General features: G+C 48.2%; 8 protein-coding genes across 8 annotated transcripts; 5 read left to right on the top strand and 3 right to left on the bottom strand.

Moving 5' to 3' along the window:
• The first annotated feature begins 249 nt into the window (after positions 1-249).
• On the top strand, positions 250-2,033 carry ASPBRDRAFT_162869 (uncharacterized protein). The gene is made up of 4 exons (XM_067619510.1): positions 250-905; positions 955-1,161; positions 1,222-1,374; positions 1,430-2,033. Exons 1-4 carry the CDS (start codon positions 537-539, stop codon positions 1,664-1,666), a joined length of 966 nt encoding a protein of 321 aa, XP_067473887.1. The 5' UTR covers positions 250-536; the 3' UTR covers positions 1,667-2,033.
• A 1,410-nt stretch (positions 2,034-3,443) lies between these two features.
• ASPBRDRAFT_137516 (uncharacterized protein) lies at positions 3,444-5,516 on the top strand (the record flags this gene model as incomplete). Its single annotated transcript, XM_067618907.1, has 4 exons — positions 3,444-4,548; positions 4,603-4,862; positions 4,933-5,245; positions 5,368-5,516. Coding segments are annotated over 4 exons (1,827 nt in total), but the record flags the coding sequence as incomplete, so codon positions are not given.
• A 740-nt stretch (positions 5,517-6,256) lies between these two features.
• Positions 6,257-9,896, bottom strand: ASPBRDRAFT_59446 (SacI domain and endonuclease/exonuclease/phosphatase family protein; the record flags this gene model as incomplete). The annotated part of the gene is made up of 7 exons (XM_067628058.1): positions 6,257-6,642; positions 6,729-7,060; positions 7,117-7,226; positions 7,276-7,575; positions 7,621-9,250; positions 9,304-9,508; positions 9,566-9,896. 7 exons carry the CDS (start codon positions 9,894-9,896, stop codon positions 6,257-6,259), a joined length of 3,294 nt encoding a protein of 1,097 aa, XP_067473889.1.
• Positions 9,897-10,413: 517 nt separating this feature from the next.
• pxr1 (telomerase inhibitor/ribosome biogenesis protein PXR1) lies at positions 10,414-11,957 on the top strand. Its single transcript, XM_067626118.1, has 3 exons — positions 10,414-10,679; positions 10,752-11,583; positions 11,639-11,957. The coding sequence occupies exons 1-3, from the start codon at positions 10,657-10,659 to the stop codon at positions 11,657-11,659; spliced, it is 876 nt and encodes a 291-aa protein (XP_067473890.1). The 5' UTR covers positions 10,414-10,656; the 3' UTR covers positions 11,660-11,957.
• Positions 11,958-12,276: 319 nt separating this feature from the next.
• Positions 12,277-14,109, top strand: ASPBRDRAFT_48579 (diacylglycerol acyltransferase type 2A). Its single transcript, XM_067626119.1, has 2 exons — positions 12,277-12,789; positions 12,855-14,109. Exons 1-2 carry the CDS (start codon positions 12,590-12,592, stop codon positions 13,879-13,881), a joined length of 1,227 nt encoding a protein of 408 aa, XP_067473891.1. The 5' UTR covers positions 12,277-12,589; the 3' UTR covers positions 13,882-14,109.
• Positions 14,110-14,831: 722 nt separating this feature from the next.
• Positions 14,832-17,740, bottom strand: ASPBRDRAFT_137477 (putative kinesin family protein (KipA); the record flags this gene model as incomplete). Its single annotated transcript, XM_067618902.1, has 2 exons — positions 14,832-16,900; positions 16,975-17,740. The coding sequence occupies 2 exons, from the start codon at positions 17,738-17,740 to the stop codon at positions 14,832-14,834; spliced, it is 2,835 nt and encodes a 944-aa protein (XP_067473892.1).
• Positions 17,741-20,184: 2,444 nt separating this feature from the next.
• kin28 (TFIIH complex serine/threonine-protein kinase subunit KIN28) lies at positions 20,185-22,020 on the bottom strand. The gene is made up of 2 exons (XM_067619511.1): positions 21,667-22,020; positions 20,185-21,542 (listed from the first exon to the last, which is right to left on the bottom strand). The coding sequence occupies exons 1-2, from the start codon at positions 21,866-21,868 to the stop codon at positions 20,518-20,520; spliced, it is 1,227 nt and encodes a 408-aa protein (XP_067473893.1). The 5' UTR covers positions 21,869-22,020; the 3' UTR covers positions 20,185-20,517.
• A 294-nt stretch (positions 22,021-22,314) lies between these two features.
• On the top strand, positions 22,315-23,031 carry ASPBRDRAFT_34777 (mitochondrial 37S ribosomal protein mS41; the record flags this gene model as incomplete). The annotated part of the gene is made up of 1 exon (XM_067623271.1): positions 22,315-23,031. One exon carries the CDS (start codon positions 22,315-22,317, stop codon positions 23,029-23,031), a length of 717 nt encoding a protein of 238 aa, XP_067473894.1.
• Between the last annotated feature and the right edge of the window lie 307 nt (positions 23,032-23,338).

Raw genomic sequence — 23,338 nt, forward strand, 5'->3', positions numbered from 1 at the left:
TTTTGAATTATTTTAAGAGTATAGGCAGCAACCAGAAAATTCTATAAAAATCTAATAATAATCTCAGTATTTGATATACTCCTATATGAGTTTATAAAGTAATAGCTTCCAAAATGGCTTAAATAGATTGATTTAAAAAGGGTGTCTTTGTATAGGGTGGCCGACGCGGTCGGGAACAACGTTAACTGAACATTAAGTTAAATGACTAATAGCAATACTAGGATTTGACTGGCCAGTCAGTAAGATAGTACTAGTTATGTCACTGACTACTAGTCACGGGAGCGACCTCAAGCAAAGTACTAGTACCTCTTGCTTGATGACACTGGACATCATGAATACCACCTGGCAGCATTGTCGAATCTATTATACCATTCTGACAGCCCAGCACGCTGACAAGTACTGGCTCGGATATTTAGAACCAAGTTCAATCTGAACATCCCGAACATCCTCGTCTTTCAGTTAAAATTGGAGACTGTTGCTGTGGAACATCGTGCCCTTTCAATACAGTCCTACCCTTTTCTCGCCAGCTCCATAACATGCTGACGGCTCCTGAGCTCCATGTCGCCAATGGTTCCAACTTGATAGCCACTTTCCATCTGGCACAGAAGGCCCCACTCATACTTCAGCGCCAGTCTTCCAGTGAGGAAACGTTTGCGCCCTCATCGCCACAAGGGAAAGATAATCATGGAGTAGTAGAACAGCTATTGTTTTCATGCCTACAGTCTGGGGACGACAAATCTGCGCTACTTTGTACCGAGCAACTAGCAGCTCGATTTGGTGTGACTGATGAGAGAATAGCTGGATTGACGGGTATGTATGAAGAAGCTGTGGCCGAGAGTCAATCCGGTCTTGAAGAATGCCTGCAAAGATACGATCTTGCGCTTTCCGAAAATCCTGTCAACCTGGTCTGTTCTTCCTGCCACTTGGTAGATTCCATGCTAATCTACAAGGAAGCCAATATTAAAGCGTCGGATCGCGCTCCTACGCTCGCTGTCCAGACCTGCGGATGCTATCTCTAGTCTCATCAAACTCCTAGACGCGGTCCCAACAGATGCAGAAGCTTGGTGTGAACTTGCAGATCTCTACCACTCTCAAGGAATGAGCTCACAGGCAGCTTTCTGTCTTGAGGAGGCCTTGTTGATTGTGCCAAATTCTTGGAATGTACGAATCAGTGACCATTAGTTGGGCAATGTGCGGAATGCTAATTCAATGTAACTTCAGATTCATGCTTTCCTCGGCGAAATCTTATATTCGAGTGCCTGTGCTTCTGAAACTGGAGATTCTTCCCAGCTTTTGGAGGTTTCGATACATCATTTTTCTCGGAGCATTGAGCTCTGCACTGATTATTTGCGGGGCTTTTACGGACTGGCTCTGGTAGGGTCCCCGTTACTCTTACCTGGATGCGTGTAAATGACTGACACTGGAACAGGCAACGTCACTCCTGGGACGGAATAGACGTCTGAAGGATCACCCTTATGACCAATCGTCGGCTCAAGCAAGAGGCCTTACCAACAGGCTTCTTGACGAGCTGACGCTTTTCGCGAGAAATAGACTCGATGAAATTGTGACATCTCGGTCCTCAGACCATCACGCTTGGAAGGGTAACCAAGGCGAGCTCATTGCGGCGAAGGAACTTCTTCGCCGGCTTGAAAGCTCTTCCTTATAGGAGACATCGTTTTTTATTCCCTTCTGCCACTTTATCGGGTGTTTAAAGATTCCCATGGCCATCTACAGTTATAATCAACATTCTGGCCTGCGGCTAGTTCACAATACGTATTGCCATTATGCTATCTCGGTGACCGGGTTTTCTCTCCTTTTTATCTACTTGAGTGTTTGCCATTTACTTTTGAAAGCAGTCATGCTATCTTACAGTATACAAATGCAAAGTCAGGATCGGTAGCAGATTAGAATTCCCATAATAGTCTCGCTTACAACGTTGTTAATGGATTGCCACCCGGTCAACTATGGCCTATTTTAAGACCTTCCCTCCATTTTAGCATCATTGCCTGATTGCTGCGTATTTTTTGGCCGTCACTTTGCCGATCTATCTTCTCCGCTGTCTCGAGAGCCAATCCTTCTAGAGTTTGATGCACAGCGGCGTCCGAGTTGCTTTCCTGTCCAATTGCTGGAGTTGGTCATATCCCATCGGGCGCGTAAAACGTTTTGATTTTGTAGATACTTTGTGTGATAGGCTGTCATTCCTGATTATGGGCTTATAGTGACTACTAGTCTAGTACTGTGTCGTACGGAGTACTAGTATAGTCGATCGCGTAATACTTTCAAGTACGGAAAAACAACTAGAACGTTTCCAGGCTCGAGTTTATTGCGAACCTCCCATTCGACACACGCCTAGTCGGCGACGCATGCAATGCTGATATCCCCTGCTTAGTTATAACTGTACCTGATAACTAGTCAGATATCTACTTCGTGAAAATGTTATACCATACTAAATACATACACTTGGCCTTAATGAGGTACAGAAATTGGGCCTAAGCGCCGAAATTACTGACACACAAAGCGGGGACTGTCGCACACAACCTGGCATTCTGGTCTGGGTAGATAGTACTTACCCAAATTAGTCCTACCAGTATCATCAGTGGAGACATAGTACAATACCTCGACTCGACAGGAAATTGATTGGGCATTTGGGCAGCGGACTTAACACCTGATGGGAGAGGGCTGCCAGTTCAGTGCCTAATAATAATAATAACAATACCTTAATAATAGCCGTGACGCCATCTAAAATAAAAACTTGCCCTCGATTTATGTCTGGCTTGCCCAACGGTCCACTACCGAAATACCAGTAGGCCCAAATACTTGATCTGATCGGGCCGTCAACTCTGCATTCTTCGTTATATTATCCCGTGACAGGTTGTGTCGTCCCCATCCCCGCTTCGTGCTTCGCTACTGTTTGTCCCGGATTTACTGCACTATATGCAAGACGCTGGCCCCCTTCTATTCCATTATTTGCTTTGTTGCGTGGTCTCAGTCTTGAAGTCCTGTCGTGCTCCGCAGCTGATGAGCACCCGATCCCACTAAATCCCAACCTTAAATCCAGGATCCAATTGTACTCCTGGGAAATCTCATTCGAATGGTACTGGCCACTATCAGACATAAACAATGATTACTACTCTTATACCCCAGGGCCATTAAAGGTTAGGACGTCTCATACAACTCCGGCCAGTCTGAAATTGCCCAATTTAACTGTGATACACAAGGAGTCAACATACTTCGAGCCTGATTGCCGTCGTTCAATAACACTGACGCATCTCGGATACCTTGAGGTATCCCCTCACTTCGTTGGTTTAAACTCATTGCACGTCCTGTACAAAAATCGAATTCCAGAGAGCAGGGTGATGAAAAGGGACCAAGCACTCAGCATTCATCATGACGTGTGTTCCAGCATGAAGCATGATAGTAACGCTGACTGACATACAAGCAGGCTCAATATTACCATTGGTCCCAGCCCGCACGGTTCAGACCATTCCTCGATAACCGATGAAGAGGACTCTTCTGGGGTACAAGTGTCCCCAATTTCAGACTCCGAGAGCCATGGATATCATGAATCTTACGAAGAATGGGCACATCTCACGTATCCCGACGAACTAAAGCCATCCGATTCAGCGTCCCGACCCCGGACGTCACGCCATCCTCGCCCTCGCAGTACGATACATGGCCCGACCTCAACCACAGGCCGCCGACACTCAGCGAGACGACATATCGTACAGGAACGTGACGCCTACACCCGTCGTTCTCGCCGACCTCCTTCGCCCGAGTCGCCAGAAAGCGCTGATTCGGCTGAAGAGTACGGAGGTCCTTATGGCCACACAGTTCAAGACAGACGATACTGGTCATCTGTGCCTCAGGCTCCGGGGTACGCCCGTAGCTCGTCACCTGGGCAGTCGTACGTCTATCCGACCGGTGCTGGCATTCCCCACGGGCAAATCATGCATCCATCTGGCTTCCCCTCTCCATCCGACCAACTGGTAAGACTAGGTCATAATGGTCAAGTCGGTCAGCAGACGGCGTACGCTCACCCTGTTTATGGGTATAGCGCCCAGTTACAGCAACCTCATGGCCCCCCTATACACCCATTCTTCGTCCACGAACATCATCCGGGACATCATGCACATCAGATTCCTACAGCATCCCATAACCGAGGAGATGGTCACAACCCACCTCCGCGCGCAATGTCTCATATGTCAGCGCATGGTCCCCCTCCGTATGGTGGACCACCATTGAGCCCTCACGAACTGGTACCTTATGGCCCGGGGAGCTATTACCCTTATAGGGAACCATATCCAATGGTCCCTGGGATGATCCCTCCGTACTTCAATCCCTATCCGCGTGTGCCTTCCCCAAGTCAAGTCGAGTCGCCCGAGTCGCCCGCCTCCGCCCCTGTTGATACAGTAAAGGATGAGGCTATCGCAAGGTTGGAAAAGTTGATCATGGAAGAACGGACCGAACGTGAGGCCCGGGAGGCACGGGAAGCTGCTCGACAAGCCGCAATCGAGCAAGAGGCTGCCGAACAAGCCGCCAGAGAGGAACGTGCCGCATATGAAAAGAAGATCACAGAGGAGGCTGCAGCTCGTGCTAGAGCAGAGGCCGAGCAAAAGGCCGCTGAAGAAGCTGCAAAAGCAAAGCAAGAGGCGGAAGAAGCGGCTGTGGCTGCGGCGGCGGAAGCAGCAGCAGCAGCGACAGAGGCTGCGAACGCGGCAGCGGCAGAGGCGGTCGCCGCAGCCACAGCAGCAGCAGCCGCCGCTGCAAGTCCACCTCCCCCAGAGAAGAAAAAGCCTATTAAATTCAAGGATGCTCTTGGAAGGAAATTCAGTTTCCCTTTTGACTTATGCTGCACTTGGCAGGTAATGCCCATCCCGCCCCATGTATTATCATGCCTTAAAAGATTATATATTGACTACAGTGTTCACGAAGGGGATGGAAGAGCTTATACGTCAAGCCTTTCTTCACATCGAGATTATTGGACCTCACGTTGCTGAGGGTCATTATGACTTGATAGGGCCCAATGGTGATATAATTCTACCCCAGGTCTGGGAGACGGTCATTGAGCCCGACTGGACTATAACGATGCACATGTGGCCTATACCCGAGAAGCCAAAGACTCCCGAACCTGTGCCGCCACCCGATCCTGTTCCTCAAGAGCCACCCCCTCCCGAGGTTCCAGAAGCGCCTGTTGACGAAGCTGTCATTGTACTCGAAGAGCCTAAAAAGAAGCCGGAGCCAGCAGGTAGGGAACTTCACTCGTCTTGGAAAGAAGGAGAAAGGAAAAGCAAAAACGAGTTCATCCTAGATACTCGTCTTCTGCATATGCTTGTTTTGTTTTAATACATCCCACTAATCAATTCACAGGTGCCAAGAAGTCACGCACCAAGGCCCCTGACCCTGGCGCACTTGCATTGTGGATGGTTGGCGGTAATCGCTTGCGTCTCAACAAGGCTTTAAAAACGGGAAAAAAGCCTAAAGCAGTCTATCACGGGATTTCTTGTCGTGTAATGTGAAGTTTTCGGGTTTGCGGTTTCGTCCTCACATATCACAAGTCCAGACATTACGGACAGCGTGTTTCAATATTTGTATATGGTCGGACTGGACTCTTTTCCGAGGAAGCAGCTCCTACCAGGTTCAGGAAACATTAACACGGGGTATGTGTCATTCATTATCCCCTAGCCCACTAATCTAACCAGATTACTATTCATAGTGTACTCTGTGTGATATGTGTGGTAGATCTCGAGCTCTCTTCACAATTGTCTGCTTTAGACGGGGCACGGCTTTTCCTCTCGTATATTCGAGATTGGTTTCTCGTGCCCCTGGGGTGGGTTATTTGGTGACTTTACTTTATTTCATACCTCCTTTCCGAACCCATCCTCTTCTTATTTTTATTTTATCTTCTTTTTTTTTTTCGCCCCTTTCTCTCTCTCTCTCTCTCTGTGTGTGTGTGTGTGTGTCACCCTATCTACTTGGGGCAGTAACCTGCTATCCATGTCTCTGTTTCGGAACTTTTTCAGATGTTTTTTCATTTTGAATACAACCATGTACATATACCCATAGAGTATTGCCTGTGACCGACTGTCTATATAACATGTCTACGTTTGTACTAGTCCTTCCAAGTTCTCCACAACCTACCACAGAGCTTACGGGAGCTCAGACGCAATATAAAATAAAGCCGCGAAGGGCGCCAGGTCTTTTCCATATTCAAGCATAAACCTATCAAAGCCCTTTATGATGAACTAGAAAGGATATTTTACTCGGGTGTAAGCGGCCTCCAATCCAGGTCATCACTAATGTTCCCTCCAAGAAGATCTGCCGTATTGGTATTAGTTTCAATTTTGGGGTTTTCAGTGCTGGCACTAGGGGTATCCAAGCCTCCCCATTTTTGCTCGAAGACAGATTGATTATCTGAGAGCCACGTTGCCTTGGATGAGTTCCTGTTCTCCAAGAAAGTCTCCCTGGAGATGGTCCTCGGTGGCAGCGGAGGAAATTCTGGATTCGTATTGTTGTCGCTTTCGGCGAGTACAGGATCAGGGCTCCAATTAGCAGGTCCGTCGCATGAGAAGGGATTCGAGTCGCGATGGATATTTAGCATATAATTCTTGGTCGGGGGAGCCAACTGTGACTTCACAGGGATGCCTTGGTGAACATAGGGATTAGAAAATGTATTTGAAGAACGGCCAAGGCCTGACGGGCTTGTGGTACTGTTTTGTGACTCAACATACCATTGTTCAACCACCACTTATGGTGCTCAGAGCTAGCAGGCGGAAGTTCCGAAGCCATACGCTCAAAAGCTAGCAACCCACCATCCACTTCGTGTACCTGAGTCCTCATGTCTCCAAACATGAGATGGGTGTTATTTTGTCGTTCATTGTAAAGGGATTGCTGAATTCTGCTCTTCCGCGCCTCGTCGACAACATTAATCGTGCATGTGAACATAGCCCAGACTGGGCGGTGATCCGAAATCCGGAGGTCCGCAGAGCCATAATCCAATTGTTGGAGACTAGCTCCTCTCCATAGAATACGATCACACCATGCGGGTATACGCGCCTTTTCTCTGGAAACGTTTAGCTACCTGCCGCAAACAGACTATATCGTCGATAGGACCCTTACGAGCTATCGTAGTCGTTTCTGCCTATATTATATTTGTAGGTCGGCGGAAATCTAATAGGCCCTTCCGTGTAGAATTGAAAGGCCCTTCCCGCAACCATCTGTAGATTCAACTGCGCTTTGTCAATGAAGTTCCACAGGTCTCGTAGGAGTAACGCAAACCTGGTCATTATCGTACAGCGTCTGAAAATCTTTTTGCTGCACAAGTTCCCTCGCTTTCTGATTACTTAGGCCGATGCGATAATTGAAATCTCCTAGCCATATGACGGCATCATGATCCTCAATTGATCTGTTTCTCAAAAACCTCAGGCCGCGAAGGATAGTCTCATAGTCTCTATTTCTCTCGTCGTAATTCGCAAATCCAGCAGCAAGATGGGCGGTAACGAAGCAAAGTCGAGTATTGGAATATTCAAAGCGGATGGCACAGCCTCCTTTATTACCAGCCATTCCCGAAAGGCCCGTCTATGCGAGTCAGTTGGATTGTCTTGGATTATTGGAAATGCCTACCTTCTTAACGCTTCCCTCCACATTTTTTATATGGCTTAAAGCATCTTCTCTCGCATATATCATCAAAGCAGAGCCCACAAGTTGGCCACTTCGCAAGAGGACATACTTAGGAGTTCCCAGAGAATCTGCACGTTTGTTGAGACAGTTATGCACTGCAATCTCCCACGCCTTACGGGTTGTAGGGTCTGTTGACATTATCTGCTGTGGACTTAGCGTGACGATTTCTTGGAAGCCGACGGCGTATATCAGTGGATTCTCGGCTTGAATACCGCACTCCGGGAACAACCATGCCCTCAAATCACCATCGGGCCCCTCATGGCGCCCATTCACATTGAATGTTCCGGTCCAGACTGTGACAGGTTTGGAATAAGAATATTCCTTTGAGCGTTGGCTTAGTTCCTCTAACACGAGATCATTGACTGGATCGTGAAGATGCACTGGGACTTGGTCTGTCAGCCGTCCCAATAAGAGGTCGATCGTGTTTTGACGAGCCTTATCGGCGAAATTGTTGACGTAGATCCGGGTAGCTGTTTTGCGAGCATCGGCGAGTGCCCCGGCAATGGACATTTTCCCGTGTCGTGTAAATGAGCTCTTTAGAGCACCGGTTCCGGCGTACATCTTTGATAGCGCATCTCCATTATCCGCCCAGAGAGTCGAGTGCCGCAGTTGCAAATCGGGGCTTATTCCCCCTCCTTGCTGACTGAAGAAAGCCTCAAGAGCCATCGAGCTGATTATTGTTTGTACTAGGTTAGTCCTGTCGAGACAATCGAGGCAATTTGTTCTGAAGACCCCCTCCTGCTGGAGGATCACAGGGGAGTTTCTTGACGCATATTGCTGGTCATATAATGCTACCGGCCCAATTTCGCCAGACTGAAAATATGCAAACCCTTGTAAAGAATGGAAGATTTCGTGCCTTATCTGAGCGCTAGCTCCATATCCCAAAGGCCCTCGCGCTTCTGCATGAAAGTCAAACTCTGTTACTTGGAGCAGAGTGTGGTCTGATGAATGCTTTTTGAGAGGGCTATTCTTCAAGTGATCCCGGAACCTTGCCGTGAGGCTAATTTCCCCGGGCTTCAATTCACTGAGCAAATTGACCACATGGATTGCTCCATAATCTAGTTCAAGGGATCTGAAATGTTTATCGAAGGCATGCTGGGTTGCCTCAACCGATCTGGTTATCTCGATCTTTTGCTGACCGGGAAGAAAGCCCGTGGCCTGTTCCCAGAATATAGGCACTGAGCCACGAACCTGAACATAAGAGAAAACAATGCCAGGTGGAATCCAGAGTATTGTCTCTGTTTCAACGAAATTGGCGACGTGACCATCGTCATCGATCCCTCGAGAATTGAATCTCGTACCTGCACGCCGAGACGACTGGCGCGATATTACTGTTAGCGAAGATGGAAGGTGGGTTTTTCGGGCACCAGGCAAGATTTGAGCAGAGGCAGGAACAGTCATTGTCCCACAGTATCCCCGTATAACACACGTCAGGATTTGAGAGGAGTCAAGATGCTGCTTCTCAACTGAGGACAGTTGGTTCCTGAAAAGGAGAAGTGGATGTATTAGGTATGAATTCCAGAGCATATCTTGATCGAGAGAGTCTATGTCGAAAACCCCTGCTTCGTCTGAGCTATAGTAAATGAGTTTAGTACAGCGCTACTTGACAAACGAGGGTCAACTCACCGGTCCTGCAATCGATCCGTAAGATTGAAATCGCAGCTGTAGTAGAAGCTGCCGTCACTTAGTAGCTTCTTCAAAGCTAGGAAAGGAAACTCTGGATTCATCTCTTTGCTTTCCAGGCTGAAGTCATGGTTGAAGTCCTGACCAGCAATGGAGGATTCCGATTCGTGAACGACACTGTCTTCATATTTCGAATGATTCAGGCAGACTTTCGTCTCGGGTCAATATTTGCATGACTGTGACAAGAAACCTTTGGGTTGCTTACAGAAATCCACACTGTTTATTCTCAGGACTGTCTCCCCAGGTCTGATGGATGCAGCCCTGGAGGAGCCAGTAACCACACACAGAAAAACTTCATCGTCTAGTGTAACCAGTCCAAGAGTCCCGTAGCCATCACCAATAACCCTATAGCCTTTCAGATCCACGGACGATAGGGGAGCAAATTCAACCAAGCAGCGCGGCGTAGTCTTGATATGAGACGCACTGTTAACCTCTGCTCCTGCCAAACTATGGCGGAAAATAAGTACGTATTCGGATGTGGCTAATGCAATAGTACGGTAGGGGTAGTTTTGGGTGTATATGCGTAAACCGGACATTGTTAGATCATAACTAGATCCTCAATTCTCATGATGGAGCGACCTAAGTCCAGATCGCAGAACACGCTTCCGTTCGCACTCTCAAAGCTTGGCACTCTTGCTGCAAACGTCGCCGCGAGATCTTTAGTTAGGTTACAATGAGTGTAGGAAGTCTAGGAATAACGCAAGTTTTGCATTGAGGATAGATCGGTAATATAGAGTCCCCAATCATGTCTACCTTAAGATAACGTATAACCTATACTAACACAAATAAATCAGCCAACAGGCATTTATCTACGTAATATGTAGCAATACAAGGGTGTTGCTGGAACTCATAGACTGTTGTACACAGCATTTAACCCCGTAGTTTTATATATACAGCAGCCTCGATGACTTGTCTCTGAACGATTGAACCGAGTGACACGTGTCTTTGAGTCCTGACCGAGAGGACGTGGATGTGGGAGGACCCCGCAGTATCCATTTGCTCCGGGTCGAGACCGTCTGCAATCACCGAACAAAGTAAGCGGTCACAGTAGGCCACCGGAGGAAATTTTCTAGGTTCAATCAAAGTGATAACCTTCTTGGTTCTGCTCCCCTTGATCGCCATCTTTTCGCTCAACCTTACGTGTTCGCGTAATTTCGCCATTTTTTGGTGATAGAAAGGTCAATAAAACTTTCACCAAAAAATTAAAAAATAGCAGTGGAAAGCGAGAAGGGCCGTTTAGTTCTCTTTTCTCCTTTGCGGAAATTTTAGTATCACTTTCACACCCTGTTACAGCAAATGGGCCTTGCAGCACCTCGCAAGTAAGTTTTCATGGCTAATTTTACCATCTGCAACTGTCCACCTCTGGGTATTCTGACCAGGCAGTGACCTAGGAAAATCAAAATCTCTCATGACCCTAATAATACCAATTGGTCACGGTCAACAAGCGGTTTTGGACACAAGATCCTGAGCTCCCAGGGATGGACACCCGGGAGCTTCTTGGGGGCGCGCAATGCCGCGCATGCTGAAATGTTTACCGCAGCGAGTGCATCTCATATCAAGGTTATCTTGAAAGATGATACACTTGGTCTAGGGGCCCGACCTAAACGTGACCCTTTAAATGAGCCCACTGGTCTTGATGCATTTAAAGGACTTCTTGGCAGGCTAAATGGCAAGTCAGATGCAGATCTGCAGGTCGAGCAGCGGAAACGCGACAATGCAAAATTGGCTCGATATGCTGCCACGAAATGGCAAGCAGTCACATTCATAAGTGGTGGTTTACTAGCTCAGGAAAAGATCACACCCATTGTTATCAAGGAGACGCCCAGCGTTGACCAAAACAAGCAGGAGGACGAACCGTCTGCTGCATTGCCAGGGCCTGACAAAGACCGAGCGAGCTCCGATGGCGTTCAAGAGTCAGACAACGTTGGAGGATCAAGTGATAAAAGCATCAAGAAGAAGAAGAAGTCGAGTTCCAAAAGCCATCGGGAGAAGAAGGATAAGAAAAGGAAACATACCGAAGGGTTCGAGTCCACCGACTCCAGCAATGCGAACAAGAAGTCACCTGAGGAAAAGAGAGAGGCGAATGGGGATGATGAAGGAAGCTCTTCAACAGCTTCCAAAGCTCCGTCGAGGGAGCGCCGTCCAATGGGCAGACATGTCTTTAGAGGCCGACATATTGCGCAGAAAAAAGCGGCTCTCATGGACGAAAAGTCTCTCAACGAGGTAAGGGATTGCTTTGATATTGACGTTCCAAATCCCAGAGGCTAATATGTTACAGATATTCATGGTCAAATCATAGTGTTGTACATCTTTTTCATGACATACCCCAGTCTTATAGACATCGATATACTCCATGCTGCACTTTCCTACAGTCATTCAAAACGACCTTTAGCACACATATTTGCATGTGATACACAGAGATAGACCAGAAGTCCTTTTGTGATTCAGGCCCAGTGCTGTGCCACTGTAATCTATGAGGCGTCGGGTTAGCTTCAAGCAAACACGTTAAACCAGGGTATAGTATAGTCTTGGTAACCGTGGCTCTCTTTGTTTTCCTTTAGATAAAATAAGAACCCGCTCCTAATTTTAAGCCTCGGTATCAAAAATATTGACTGTGTATATTGTACCCTTTGACAAGAGAATCTAGCATGCGCATACTGTCCCTTACCCGGAGATATAATGATAAATTATGTAAGACGAACGAACCTCTAACTATAGGATGGTATGAGTAGAGAGATACGTATCGGATAATAAGGGTGTTGCAAAGACACAAAGTAAAGGAAGCAGGAGTAACTAGTACGGAGTACACAGTCGATAGCCGATAACCATGCCTCCGTACTCGGATCGAGGCCGAGGCGCTTTAAGGAAGGGAATAATGACGTGGGTTCCCGCAGTGATCAGGCGTTGACCCACTATCTAGAAACCACCCCGTCCGGCAGCAACCTAGGCTCTAGCTGTTAGGTGTCTCACCATCCTGACGAAGTGTCTCCATATGCCAGCAGTTATTCTCGAGGCTTTCAGAATCCATTAAATCTCTCGCTCTCAATCGTATTATCTAGTACTCAGGTGGTACTTTTCCCCAATCGAAGCCCGGCCAAAACAAGCTCATATCCTTTCAACGTGGTACATGGTCGACCTCGATCCCCTTCGCGTTAAAGTCTTGAAATAAAGGATTCAGATCCTTCGTCTCGGGCTCGATCTGTCTTGATTCTTTCTGTCTGATCAACGGATGTCGCCTTCCGATACCCCTCCGGGCCCCATTCCATTGGGCCAGGAAAATGCAGCGCTACAACCTACACCTGCCGAAGGTTCTCTCAAAAGGCTCTGGAAACGAGCAAATTTGCCTTACAAGACCAGCTCGTTCGGGGTTCCAGATGCCGCTGCTCTCCAAGCACCCCAGGAAACAACAAAGGAGTCAAGGGGATCGAGGTGAGTATTCGAGAATGCCTCTGCGAAGTCCGTCGAGTCTCGATTTCTGACAAGCGCCCCTCTAGTATTCGTTGGGCGCCACTCAATGTTGGACTCGAACGGCGCTTACAGACTCTGGTGGTCTTGTGCCATACCCTGACAATAGCGATCCTATTAACAGCATTTTTCTTTTTGTGCGCAATCCCTTTATTCTGGCCCATTATACTGCCTTACCTTATCTATATATCCCTGTTTTCAACGGCAGCCACATCGGGCGATCTGAGCGGCAGGTGTGACTTTCTACGTTCACTTGGTGTATGGTCAATTTATGCATCGTATTTCCCGGCCCGCTTGCATCGTTCAGAACCTCTTCTTCCAACCCGGAAGTATATCTTTGGCTATCATCCGCATGGGATTATTTCCCATGGCGCCTTTGCAGCGTTTGCTACTGAGGCTCTTGGATTTGCAAAACTCTTCCCTGGCATCACCAACACCTTGCTCACGCTTGATTCAAATTTCCGGATTCCCCTCTATAGGGAATATGCACTAGCTATGGGGATTGCTAGTGTTTCGCGCGAATCATGCGAGAATTTGCTATCAAAAGGCGGCCTTGATGGCGAAGGAATGGGCCGTGCTGTAACTATCGTCATAGGTGGCGCTCGTGAGTCTCTTGATGCTCTTCCGCATACATTGCGCCTTGTACTCAAGAGGCGTAAAGGTTTCATTAAACTGGCCATCCACACTGGCGCTGATCTTGTGCCAGTACTAGCCTTTGGTGAAAACGACCTCTATGAACAAGTGCGCTCTGAAAACCATCCTGTTATACATAAATTGCAGATGCTGGTTAAACATACACTAGGATTCACTATTCCGTTATTTCATGCCCGTGGCGTCTTTAACTATGACGTGGGTCTGATGCCATATCGTCGGCCACTGAACATTGTTGTCGGTCGTCCAATTCATGTTGTGCAGCAGCGGGATAGGGAGAAGATCGACGATGATTACATCAACCATCTTCATTCATTATACGTTCAGGAATTAGAAAGAATATGGGAAGAGTGGAAAGACAAATATGCCAAGGATAGGACATCGGAAATCGAAGTCGTTGCTTGACACTGGCAGACTAATACCACCAGAGATAAAGAGGGGTGATGACTGTTTTGTCTCGCTATCTACATATATGCATATATATATTGTACCTAAATATTCAAATTATCAGGAACGTAATATTTGAGGTGAGAACTAATTCCGAACAGAGCGAAGTTGAATGCCCAGGGATCCCGCGATGCTATGAGTTGTTCGCAATCACGAGGACATGGGAAATTGAATGATCGTATGCATTATATATCCTACTAGTCCTGGCCCGAACATGTTTTGATGTAAAGAACGTGTGTTCTCCCAACAAGTTAGCTAGCTGTATCAGCTCTTCGCTCAGATGCCGGGTACATGCTGAAAGTAGCCCTAACGAAACCTAGAACCGCGCCATTCTCATACAGCAGCATACTGACTAGCTAGAATTGGTTGCTATCATACAACCTTATCAACATTTCCTAGCGTCCTAACTGCGGGACTGCAAGGGTCGCCGTTCAAGCAAAAATTCCTAGTAAAGGTATACAAACCGCCATTACAGACAACCGGGGTGTAATGAAGAAGTGGAAAGGAAACAGTTTTGTACTATCCTTCAACCTGCTCAACGTACTTTCATTATGTCATTACTAATCAATATGCCTATCAACAGGCAGGCGTAACAGGAATATCAACACATAGAAGTAGATGAAGAGGAAGCACAATACGAAGTCAGGGCACAGAAAGGAAAATCGGGTATCTAGATCAGTCCACACAAAAAAGGGTATTATAGAAAGAAAAGTGGAATGTCAACGAAGAGGGTACAAGGCACGGGCAAAACGGGGGAGGTAAAAACCGAAAGACAGAAATTGTGTACTGAATGGCGTGTGGCGGAAAGGCAGTCAAAGAATCGCTATACTGCCTCCCCTGAGCAGAAAATATGGTCCCGGAAAAGGCCCAGAAAGAGAACAAAAAATCGCAATTCAAGCTTGCTGACCTCAGTCAGAGCCTGCCAAACCCGTAGTACCTGTGCTCAACCCTGGCAGCCCGGTCATTGATTCGGATGTCCGCCGACTCTCTGCGGCAATACGGACACTACCACGAGAGCCCTTGATGAGGTGTCCACTCTCAACGCGGTCTTGTAACATCTCGTCTAGAATTCGTGACACGTCGTCCATGCCACGCCTCTTCTCTTCCGTGTCATCATCTTTGAGTGGCGAACTGAGACCAACGGCTGAGTCGTAAGCCGGTGAGTCATCGCCACCGGGCTGATGTTCCTGACCCCCAGGCCTCTCTTTCGTGTCCGACATGAAGGGGTCGGCTGCTGAATGGGCTAAATCTCGATGTCGAGCGGCAGAGCGAAGGGCAGCAAGCATCCGGTCTTTGTCATCCAGTTGTAGACGAAGCTCATTGATCTCCATGTCCTTCTCCCGTAGAAGAGCTAGAACATCAGGGGCGTCTGAAGCACTTCCAGCCTTCATACCTATGGACATGCGAGAGTGACTGGACCGTCGTGCCTGTAAAAGCCGTCGCTCCAGCGTAGAGATATAGCGATTCTTGTCATTGAGGTCGGCCTGAAGGGCCGCGATTTGTCTCTGGGCACTTGCCTTCCCATCTGCAAATTCGCCAATAGAATCCTCTTCTTCTTCGTTACCAAGATGCCCAATTGGAAAATGTTGATTACCGGGATAATCGCTGCTGTTGATAGAGAGGAAGGAAATTGGTCGAAGCGACGAATGCCCGTATGCGCCTAATGTAGACTGGCTGAGCGAAGAACGCAAAGATCGAGATCCAGTCTCGGTAGCTGACATCCTTGATAGGCGGCCAAGAGCGGATATGCTTCCATAGGTATTGACACCTGTAGACTTTGAACATAAAATCAGACGGTTCAAATGCTCAATTCGTTCCTTCAATGCCGTCCGAGCCAATTGCATTTCAAGCATCTGCTCTTCGTGACGGGCCTGCGCTTCTTTTTCGAGCTGCTGTTCTTCCAGCTTCAGCTCCTTCTCAGCTTGAGCCTTGGTCTGACTCTCCAGCTGGTTACGGAGCGTCTGGATCTCCATACGGTACCGTTCCAGAAGAACTCTGCTTCCGGCATCACCTCCACCACTACCAAATGCTTCCTCCGCTCGTTTGGCATGACTGACGATGCTGTTCTTGGCTCGAGCTGCGAATTTCAAGGTGTTGAGAGTTTCGCCGGAGTGTGACTTGGCCGTCCCTCCTAGCTGAACCGTACAAAGAATACTGACCAGTGAATTTCCTGACAGGGCAGGCTGCAGTAATCTCGTAAGTTTGCTATCCCGGTATGGAAGGTGTTTCCCCTCTTTATCGGTTGGGTTGCCGGGCTTATCTCTAGCTTCCGACAGCTTGGAGATGATGGTGCCCAAAGTAAGTAAGCTTTTGTTTATATGGGCACCTTCCGTGCGCCGTTCCTTGTCCTCGGCAGCGCGCTCTGAACCAGCAAGGTCGATCAGACTAAGCGTCGACACTCGGACTCCACCTGGAACCAAGCCTGACCGTCTGTCCTGAGAAGCCCCCGCAGGCACCCGTTCCCTGCTCTCAACAACAATCTGAACAACTGCGTGACTTCGAGAGCTGCGAGAGTTGAATTGCGTGCTACCGGTCCGCCTAGCATGATCGCCCCTCGCTATCACACGGAGAAGCTGCGTCGGACTTTGAACTATTTCTTCTTTCAGTGGCGTGGCATATACGCCGCGTTTGCTGTCTTCGCGAAGCTTGATTTCCTCCTGTTGAGGGGCGGCGGTCCCGCCAGATACCGAGGCTGACAGCAGGTCGTGGATCTTCTCATTGTATATCTCCAAATAACTGACACGCAGTAAGAATTCTCGATGTGGTGTTTCCCTAATGAAAGAGAATATGTCCGTTATTGCCAACGGTATCACTCCTGGGGACGTTGCGGTTCCTTGCATAGAAAAGGTCTTGCCTGTACCGGTCATGCCGTAAGCGAAGACCGTACCATGATATCCTTCCATTACCCGCCTCACTAGACGTTTCGCTGCAGAATCGTAGATCTTCGCGTTATGTTCGTGAGGGGGGAACACGTTATCTAATGCGAGGACATGTAAGAGTAAGCCAGATATACCTGATTGTGGCCAAAGAGAATACGGAGGATATCCTTACCGAACGAATAATCACCACCCTCTTTTCCGTTATAGGAGATAAGGCCTTGCCTCCCATCTACCGACCATTCAGCAGTCTTTGCGGTTTCTGCCCCATTCACGTCAGGGCGCACTCGGACGCTCACGATGACGTTTCCCTTCGTTTCTTTCAGCTTAGAATTAGACTTCGGTGCGCCTTCATCGGCATCTTCAAACGTAGTGGCACTAGTCGAGTAAGATCCTTGCGCAGATGAGCTTCTGCTTTGTGGAGGTGAGGCTTCCGCATCTCGTACTTCAGTAGCCGGGATAGATTTCGCATCACCAGCACCACTCAGCAACGATGCGGTTTTAGAGCTCCGGTAACTACTGGTGGTTCCTGTACTTAGTCTCGAGCTTTTCCTTGCCTTTACACTGCCCGATGGATGAACGCCCTGTATTCCCGATAATGAAGACGCAGTAGAAGGGCGGCTTCCCGACCTAGGTGGCTGAGGAAACGCCGCAATGCTGATGGTTCGTCGCAGTGATTTGTCAGGGCTACTCGGAACCCGGCTACCGGCAACGGTCCGCGACGTGCTGGTGTTAGCCATGGAGCTAGACAGGAGTGGTCTTCCAAGAGTTGATCTAGGGCTAGAAGGGGCGCGCATCTTTAGCGATGGGGACGGAGACGGTGCTCTTGACGTGTCAGATGCAACAGGAAGGCTTTTTCGTGACCTGGGAGCTGGAAATTGAGGACAGGGCCCAGCCGAAGAGTTTGCGGCCGTCCGCGACGACGGTGGTAAGGACGACATTTTCAATCAACTGTCGTACTATTTCGAAAAGTTCGTGACTTATTCTGTTCGGCGATGAATGGTTGCCACTTATTGCTCGGTACTTTCTGCGGCGGCCATCCGTATGTGCCAGTTTAAACTCCCGAAGTCGCGCCTATTTCACAAGATATAATTCTGTTAGACAAGCCAATAAGAGAGCATTGAAATATGCAACAACATCACCATACGACCAGCTTCCATCTTGGATCGCAGGAGTTTATCACGCGTTTGTGCATCCGTAGAAGCTTGCTCGATATGTGAGAAGACAGGGGGAACTAGGACGATAACAGTATACTAGGCAGTCAGGGCCCATGTATTGAGACGCACCTTGATTGATATGAGGCACTCCCGTCCTTCGAAGACCGAGTCTGAGTCGGATGTTTCCGCAAATCGCCCAAAAGACTAGGGTGTTTGCGGGCTGAGATAAGGGAACTGTAAGGTAAACAAGCGCCAACCTTGGCGCACGACAGATGTGTTCAAAAGCCCTTGCTGGCTGGGTTTCTTGCGGCGTTGGGCACGTGTGTAAATTATGGGCCGATGTCAGAATCCCCGTTTCAGCCCTGGCAGGCTTGGATAGTCTTCTCTCTTAACGCAACAGCAGCGAACTTGAGAGCTGGTGTTTGAAGAGGGGGCCGCTAATCGGGAGCGTTAATACCTGAGAAGATGGCCCTGAGTGAAGATCAGGCAAGGCCAAAAGAATGGGTAGACAAGTGACCGATCCTTTAGATGGTAGAATACCCCCGTACGCCGCAATCCGCCTCCAACGCGAGGCGTTGCGTTGAAGGAGGCTCCAAGGGTTGGTCCTCTCAACCTTTAGTGCCGCGCGGGACGGGTAAATGGCTGGGAGCAGGTTATGAGGGGCGCGGTAGCAATTTCACTTCTTGGTTAGACCAAGACAATTGCGATCGCGAGAGTTAGATATTTGTGTGTTTACTACAACATACAGCTTGATGATACTGGTAGTCGAAACCAGTACCGACACGAATGAGCTGGCTGTTGCTTCCGCAGGTACCATAGCATAATACAACTCCCCTTTGTGTGGTGCACTTTAACTCTCAGACGGTGGACCTTTCTGGAGCCTGTGATACCGGCAAAATAACTAGACTAAACAAGAATCCAACAAAATACTCTGCGATGCGGGTACTTTGTATAGATTACCACCTATACGGTACTACCTGGAAACTTACAGTAAGTTAGGGATCTAGTCAGGTGGATCGGACGGTCCATAGAGGAGTCTTTTGCGGCTTTGCAGGATGAAGGTATCTAGTAAATCAAGTAGCTCAAATCTTTCTTTGGTATCCCAGAGTCATTCAACACCACAAGACGGAAAATAATGCAACGAAACCGAACACAATAATACAAGCACTTCGAGTTCGCCTTGTCAATTTTCACAAGGCATTGCCCCTTAAGAGAAATGGCCCTCCCTTTGCAAGTAGTATACGTGAATTAACTACCTTCCTCCAATTCATTGAGACTAACTAACTGAAGGATGTCTGTTGAGGTAACTTCTTATCTGACATCTATATTTGAGGGAAGTACGGAGTAGTAACATCGTTGAAGGAACCACAACGTCTGTGCTGTGTACTTATCTAGTGAGGGTGATCGAACACTCTCTCCCATTTTCCAACCTCTCTCGTGTGGGTGAAACCTTAACAGGGCCCAAACGCTAAGAGACAAAGGCCTTTTCAAATGTCTGATTAAACCTTGTAAGGGGCTTTGGGAATATTATCTTAGTACGTAGCAGCCTTCGACTGACCAATAAAGCCTTTGACTCCGTGCTACGGATACTGCTGCCATATATTTCCCCCAGAAACAGGGTATACTTGTCTCGGAAAAAGAGGTGGCCGATTGCTAATTACCTTGCCCGCTCCATAGGCGGTTCTCAAATGAATAAATCCTACATGTGCCCTGCAGAACACAATAATTTCCATCAGATGCAGTGTGCAGCACTCCGTACATAACAAAGCACTGGAGTCGTTTCCACGATAGGGGGTGGGCTTTTGTCGATCAATTTCCCCATCAAGGTGCTAATGTCGATCACTAGCACTGTACTGAGCGATCCCGCTTTCTTTTACGCACATACGATGCCAAGAAAACAGCATACACAGCATGAATCTTCCAATCAGAGAGTCAGTTCGACGAACACATGTACTCAAGAAGACCCCAGGATTCTCTTCCGGCCTAAGACATATACCATTGCATGGTATTTCCACCCCCAGAACTATTGAGGTACCGGCAATCCCTCAAATCAGCGAGCCATCTAACGGACGGTGTAGCAAGCGCTTTCATCGAGTAGACTACTAGTATCTGAGCTATCCTGTTATTCCGATTACATATCTTTGCTGGGGACCTTGCAATAATGACTCCGGTGAGTCACCTTGCCGCATATCTCTCCCGCCGATCTAGGCGCAGTCCACAATGCCAATGAGCGGATCTCATTTCGAGGGATGATGTTCACCAGCTATGAGCTGATTGCCGCCTATCATTCCTGGGGGAGCATAGGTCGACACCGTGTGAGGTCAGCTCTTCTTCCATGTTGGCAGAAACCTTTAGGCTCCTAAGAATACCTAGCTTATATTGTACCACCTGCTAAGCCTTGACCTTGATGTGACTCGGGATCCTCAATGAGCGCTGGCTAGATAGTTCCCGATTATCTGATCTTTGACCATCGACGTGGCACAGTACATTACGGTGCCAAGGAGAAATGCAAGTACAACTGTGTGCGAAGATTCGAGACTGAGAGAACGCACATGCAATTATCAGTCCCTTGCCACACCAAAATCCAATTGTCGAGCGGCATTTTTGAAGGGAGTAGTATCGTCAAGTTCCCCGCCTCGCCTCGTTAAATCATCGCCCATCTTTTTAGGACCGCCGACTTTTCTAGGCAGATCTTGTTTCTTAGTTGGCTTCGGTTCAGTAAGCCACCAGCCATGTTGTAGGATTCGGCAGGCAGTGCTTCGTTTTCTTGGGTCCAAAGTACACATCGACATGAGCAAATCTGCCCCAACAGGCCCAGCCGTCGGAAACTGCCGGAGAAAGAATTCTCGACCTTGTAAAGGCACAGTATGATTCGGATCGGCTGGTATGTAATTTGGCAATCTAGTTACGCCTGGCCAATTTTCCTCAGTTGGTGTCCCAAAAGCTTCGCAGATCTTCGAGATTTGATCCAGGTCTGAGTTCCCTGCGACGAATGGAACCCGTAGAAGGAGTTCGGCAAAAACCATTCCCATGGACCAAACGTCGACAGCTCCAGAATATTGCCGCGCACCGAATAACAGCTCAGGGGGTCGATACCAGCGTGTGATCACCTGGTGTGTCATGTTCAAGTATGGATCAGCGAAGGACCTGGCCAACCCAAAATCTGCCAGCTTGACCTCGCCGTCAGCGGCGACTAAGAGGTTGTTTGGTTTAATATCACGGTGTAAGATAAAATTCTCATGACAGAACCAAACACCCCTGGCAAGCATGCCCATCCAGGCTTTTACATCGGCAGCACCGTAGTGAATATTGCTGTCCCTGATGAGCATCTCAAGATCCCCCCGTGGCAGGTATTCGAGGACCAGATTGAGGTTTTGATCCTTAGACGAGAAAACGTCGTGGAGTGCAATTATGTTTGGATGAGAAAGTTCTTGGAGATATTTTACCTCCCGAATGGCGTCCATAGAAAGCCCATCCTTGTATTCAGCATTGACCTTTATTTTTTTTATTGCAACGAATGACGACGGATCGGTGCGAAGGTGTCCGAGGAATACTACGGCATAAGTTCCTTCACCCAACTTCTTATCTGCAAAAGTGGCCATCCATTAGCATCGCTGTACTGATACTTCTGAGAAGGTGGTTTTGAAGATTATAGAAATGATAAGGTATGTTGAATAGTAGATTTAAAGCAAGCGATGGGATTTTGGTACCTTTTATGTACTTGTGCCGCACATCGTCATTGAGTTGCTCCGTAATTTCGCGGTCGGGGTGCTTCATGCGCTGGGGCGATAATGTGCCCTTTGGCTTATTGGGTGAGCTGGTGCCAGACTCATTATCAAATTTGTTGCCTGTATTTGAGCTTGAAGCTGCAACTGATGAGGCGTGCGGGACCAAAGGCGAAACCGCCATCATCTGCTTATATGCACTCGATCCCACTGAGTAGGGAGAGGACGATTAGTATCACCGAAACAGCAGTAGCATACCAAAGAAGCGAATATTGGCAGCTAGTAAGCGCCAACAGCCAAAATTGTCGGACTGGCTGGCGAGATAAGGCACAAGTTGACTGAGCATCTACGGAGTACAATGGTAGGATCAAAGTTCGGAGTTTAGTTGATCCCGGGACTTGCTCCGGAACTGCGCATACTGCCGAACTTTTCTCCAGGATGGTCGGGACCGAGAGCAAGACATCTAACCCTTACTACGCTACCAAAAGTGACGATTTTCAGCGACGGGGAAGGGGCTTGTTATCTTTTATCTCTGCACTCCTTCAATATTTCGCCTTTTCAGAGAACCGTCGATAGTGTCAAAACAATAACTCCGAGACGGCATTGATTGCTTCGAGGAAGCCCGACGAAATAATGGCGACACGCAGTTCGCAACGCTTGCCCTTGCAAGTTATGAAATCCATGACGATCAGCAAACAGTTCATACGGAGCATTCACAAAAACACACGCGCCCCTTCTCCGCCGTCACCCACGCCCTTTGTTCCCGATGTCGAGACCTTTCTTAAGTTAATCGGGCGTGGGATGCACAAACATGCGAGCAAGCTGCCTTCTTGGGATAAACTGTTCACTCTCAGTTCCACTGAACTTCGGGATCTAGGCATTGAGCCCGCGCGTCAGCGGCGGTACCTGCTTCGCAAGATGGACAAGTTCAGGCAGGGGATCTATGGGCCCGGTGGAGACTTGGAAAACGTGGTGGATGGCGTTGCACAGCTTCGAGTTGTTGAAGTTCCGACACTGAACAAGGAAACCTCGCACCCTTTGAATTCCTCGGCTACTCTATCTCCAGGAATGAGGAGAGTCATTGTCAACACTCCGCCGGACACTTCCGAATACACTTATGATCCCACGAAACCCCTCAAGAAGTTTGCGCGCATGAAGATCACTGCCGGTTCTGCTATCAGTGGCCCGTATCTTCAACCGATCAAAGGAACAAATGGTAGTGCGGCCCTAATCAAGGTCGAGGAGGGTATGTGGGAAGACAAGCTCGGCCACAAAGTGGACGGTGGTGAGAGGAGACGTGCTGAAGTTCGGGCCAAGAAGCGAAGCGAAGAGAAGAAGAAGGGAATCTAGGACTACGCCACAGCACACATACTTGTCTACTTCTGTTGTATCTTAAAGGGCGCCTATATTGAGTCATGTACATGTATTATATTCCATAGTTTAACAGTTCTTCCGGCTATTGAAACTATTTCCTTTCGCTTTCAAGAAGGGAAACCGATTTCTGATGAAAAAGCTGGCCCATAAGACGCCTGTACGGGACAGTCACTCTGGCCATAGATACATTAAACTTCTATATAATGCGTGCGAACCACGTACCTATAACACAATCATCACTCATAGTCAACCCTAGATCAGGACGTTGGATTGATCTACTGTA

This window comes from Aspergillus brasiliensis, assembly GCF_001889945.1.
Source record: "Aspergillus brasiliensis CBS 101740 unplaced genomic scaffold ASPBRscaffold_19, whole genome shotgun sequence".
Lineage (NCBI taxonomy): Eukaryota > Fungi > Ascomycota > Eurotiomycetes > Eurotiales > Aspergillaceae > Aspergillus > Aspergillus brasiliensis.

Excerpts from the sequence above, each read along its gene's own strand:
- ASPBRDRAFT_162869 (XM_067619510.1), top strand. The coding sequence starts at position 537 with ATGCTGACGGCTCCTGAGCTCCATGTCGCCAATGGTTCCAACTTGATA. Across the intron at positions 1,162-1,221 it reads TTGTGCCAAATTCTTGGAAT|ATTCATGCTTTCCTCGGCGA; the intron begins GTACGAATCAGT and ends ATGTAACTTCAG. Across the intron at positions 1,375-1,429 it reads GCTTTTACGGACTGGCTCTG|GCAACGTCACTCCTGGGACG; the intron begins GTAGGGTCCCCG and ends ACACTGGAACAG.
- pxr1 (XM_067626118.1), top strand. The coding sequence starts at position 10,657 with ATGGGCCTTGCAGCACCTCGCAA. Across the intron at positions 10,680-10,751 it reads GGCCTTGCAGCACCTCGCAA|GAAAATCAAAATCTCTCATG; the intron begins GTAAGTTTTCAT and ends GCAGTGACCTAG. Across the intron at positions 11,584-11,638 it reads ACGAAAAGTCTCTCAACGAG|ATATTCATGGTCAAATCATA; the intron begins GTAAGGGATTGC and ends AATATGTTACAG.
- ASPBRDRAFT_48579 (XM_067626119.1), top strand. The coding sequence starts at position 12,590 with ATGTCGCCTTCCGATACCCCTCCGGGCCCCATTCCATTGGGCCAGGAA. Across the intron at positions 12,790-12,854 it reads AAGGAGTCAAGGGGATCGAG|TATTCGTTGGGCGCCACTCA; the intron begins GTGAGTATTCGA and ends GCGCCCCTCTAG.
- kin28 (XM_067619511.1), bottom strand. The coding sequence starts at position 21,868 with ATGATGGCGGTTTCGCCTTTGGTCCCGCACGCCTCATCAGTTGCAGCT. Across the intron at positions 21,543-21,666 it reads GCGGCACAAGTACATAAAAG|ATAAGAAGTTGGGTGAAGGA; the intron begins GTACCAAAATCC and ends CCACTTTTGCAG.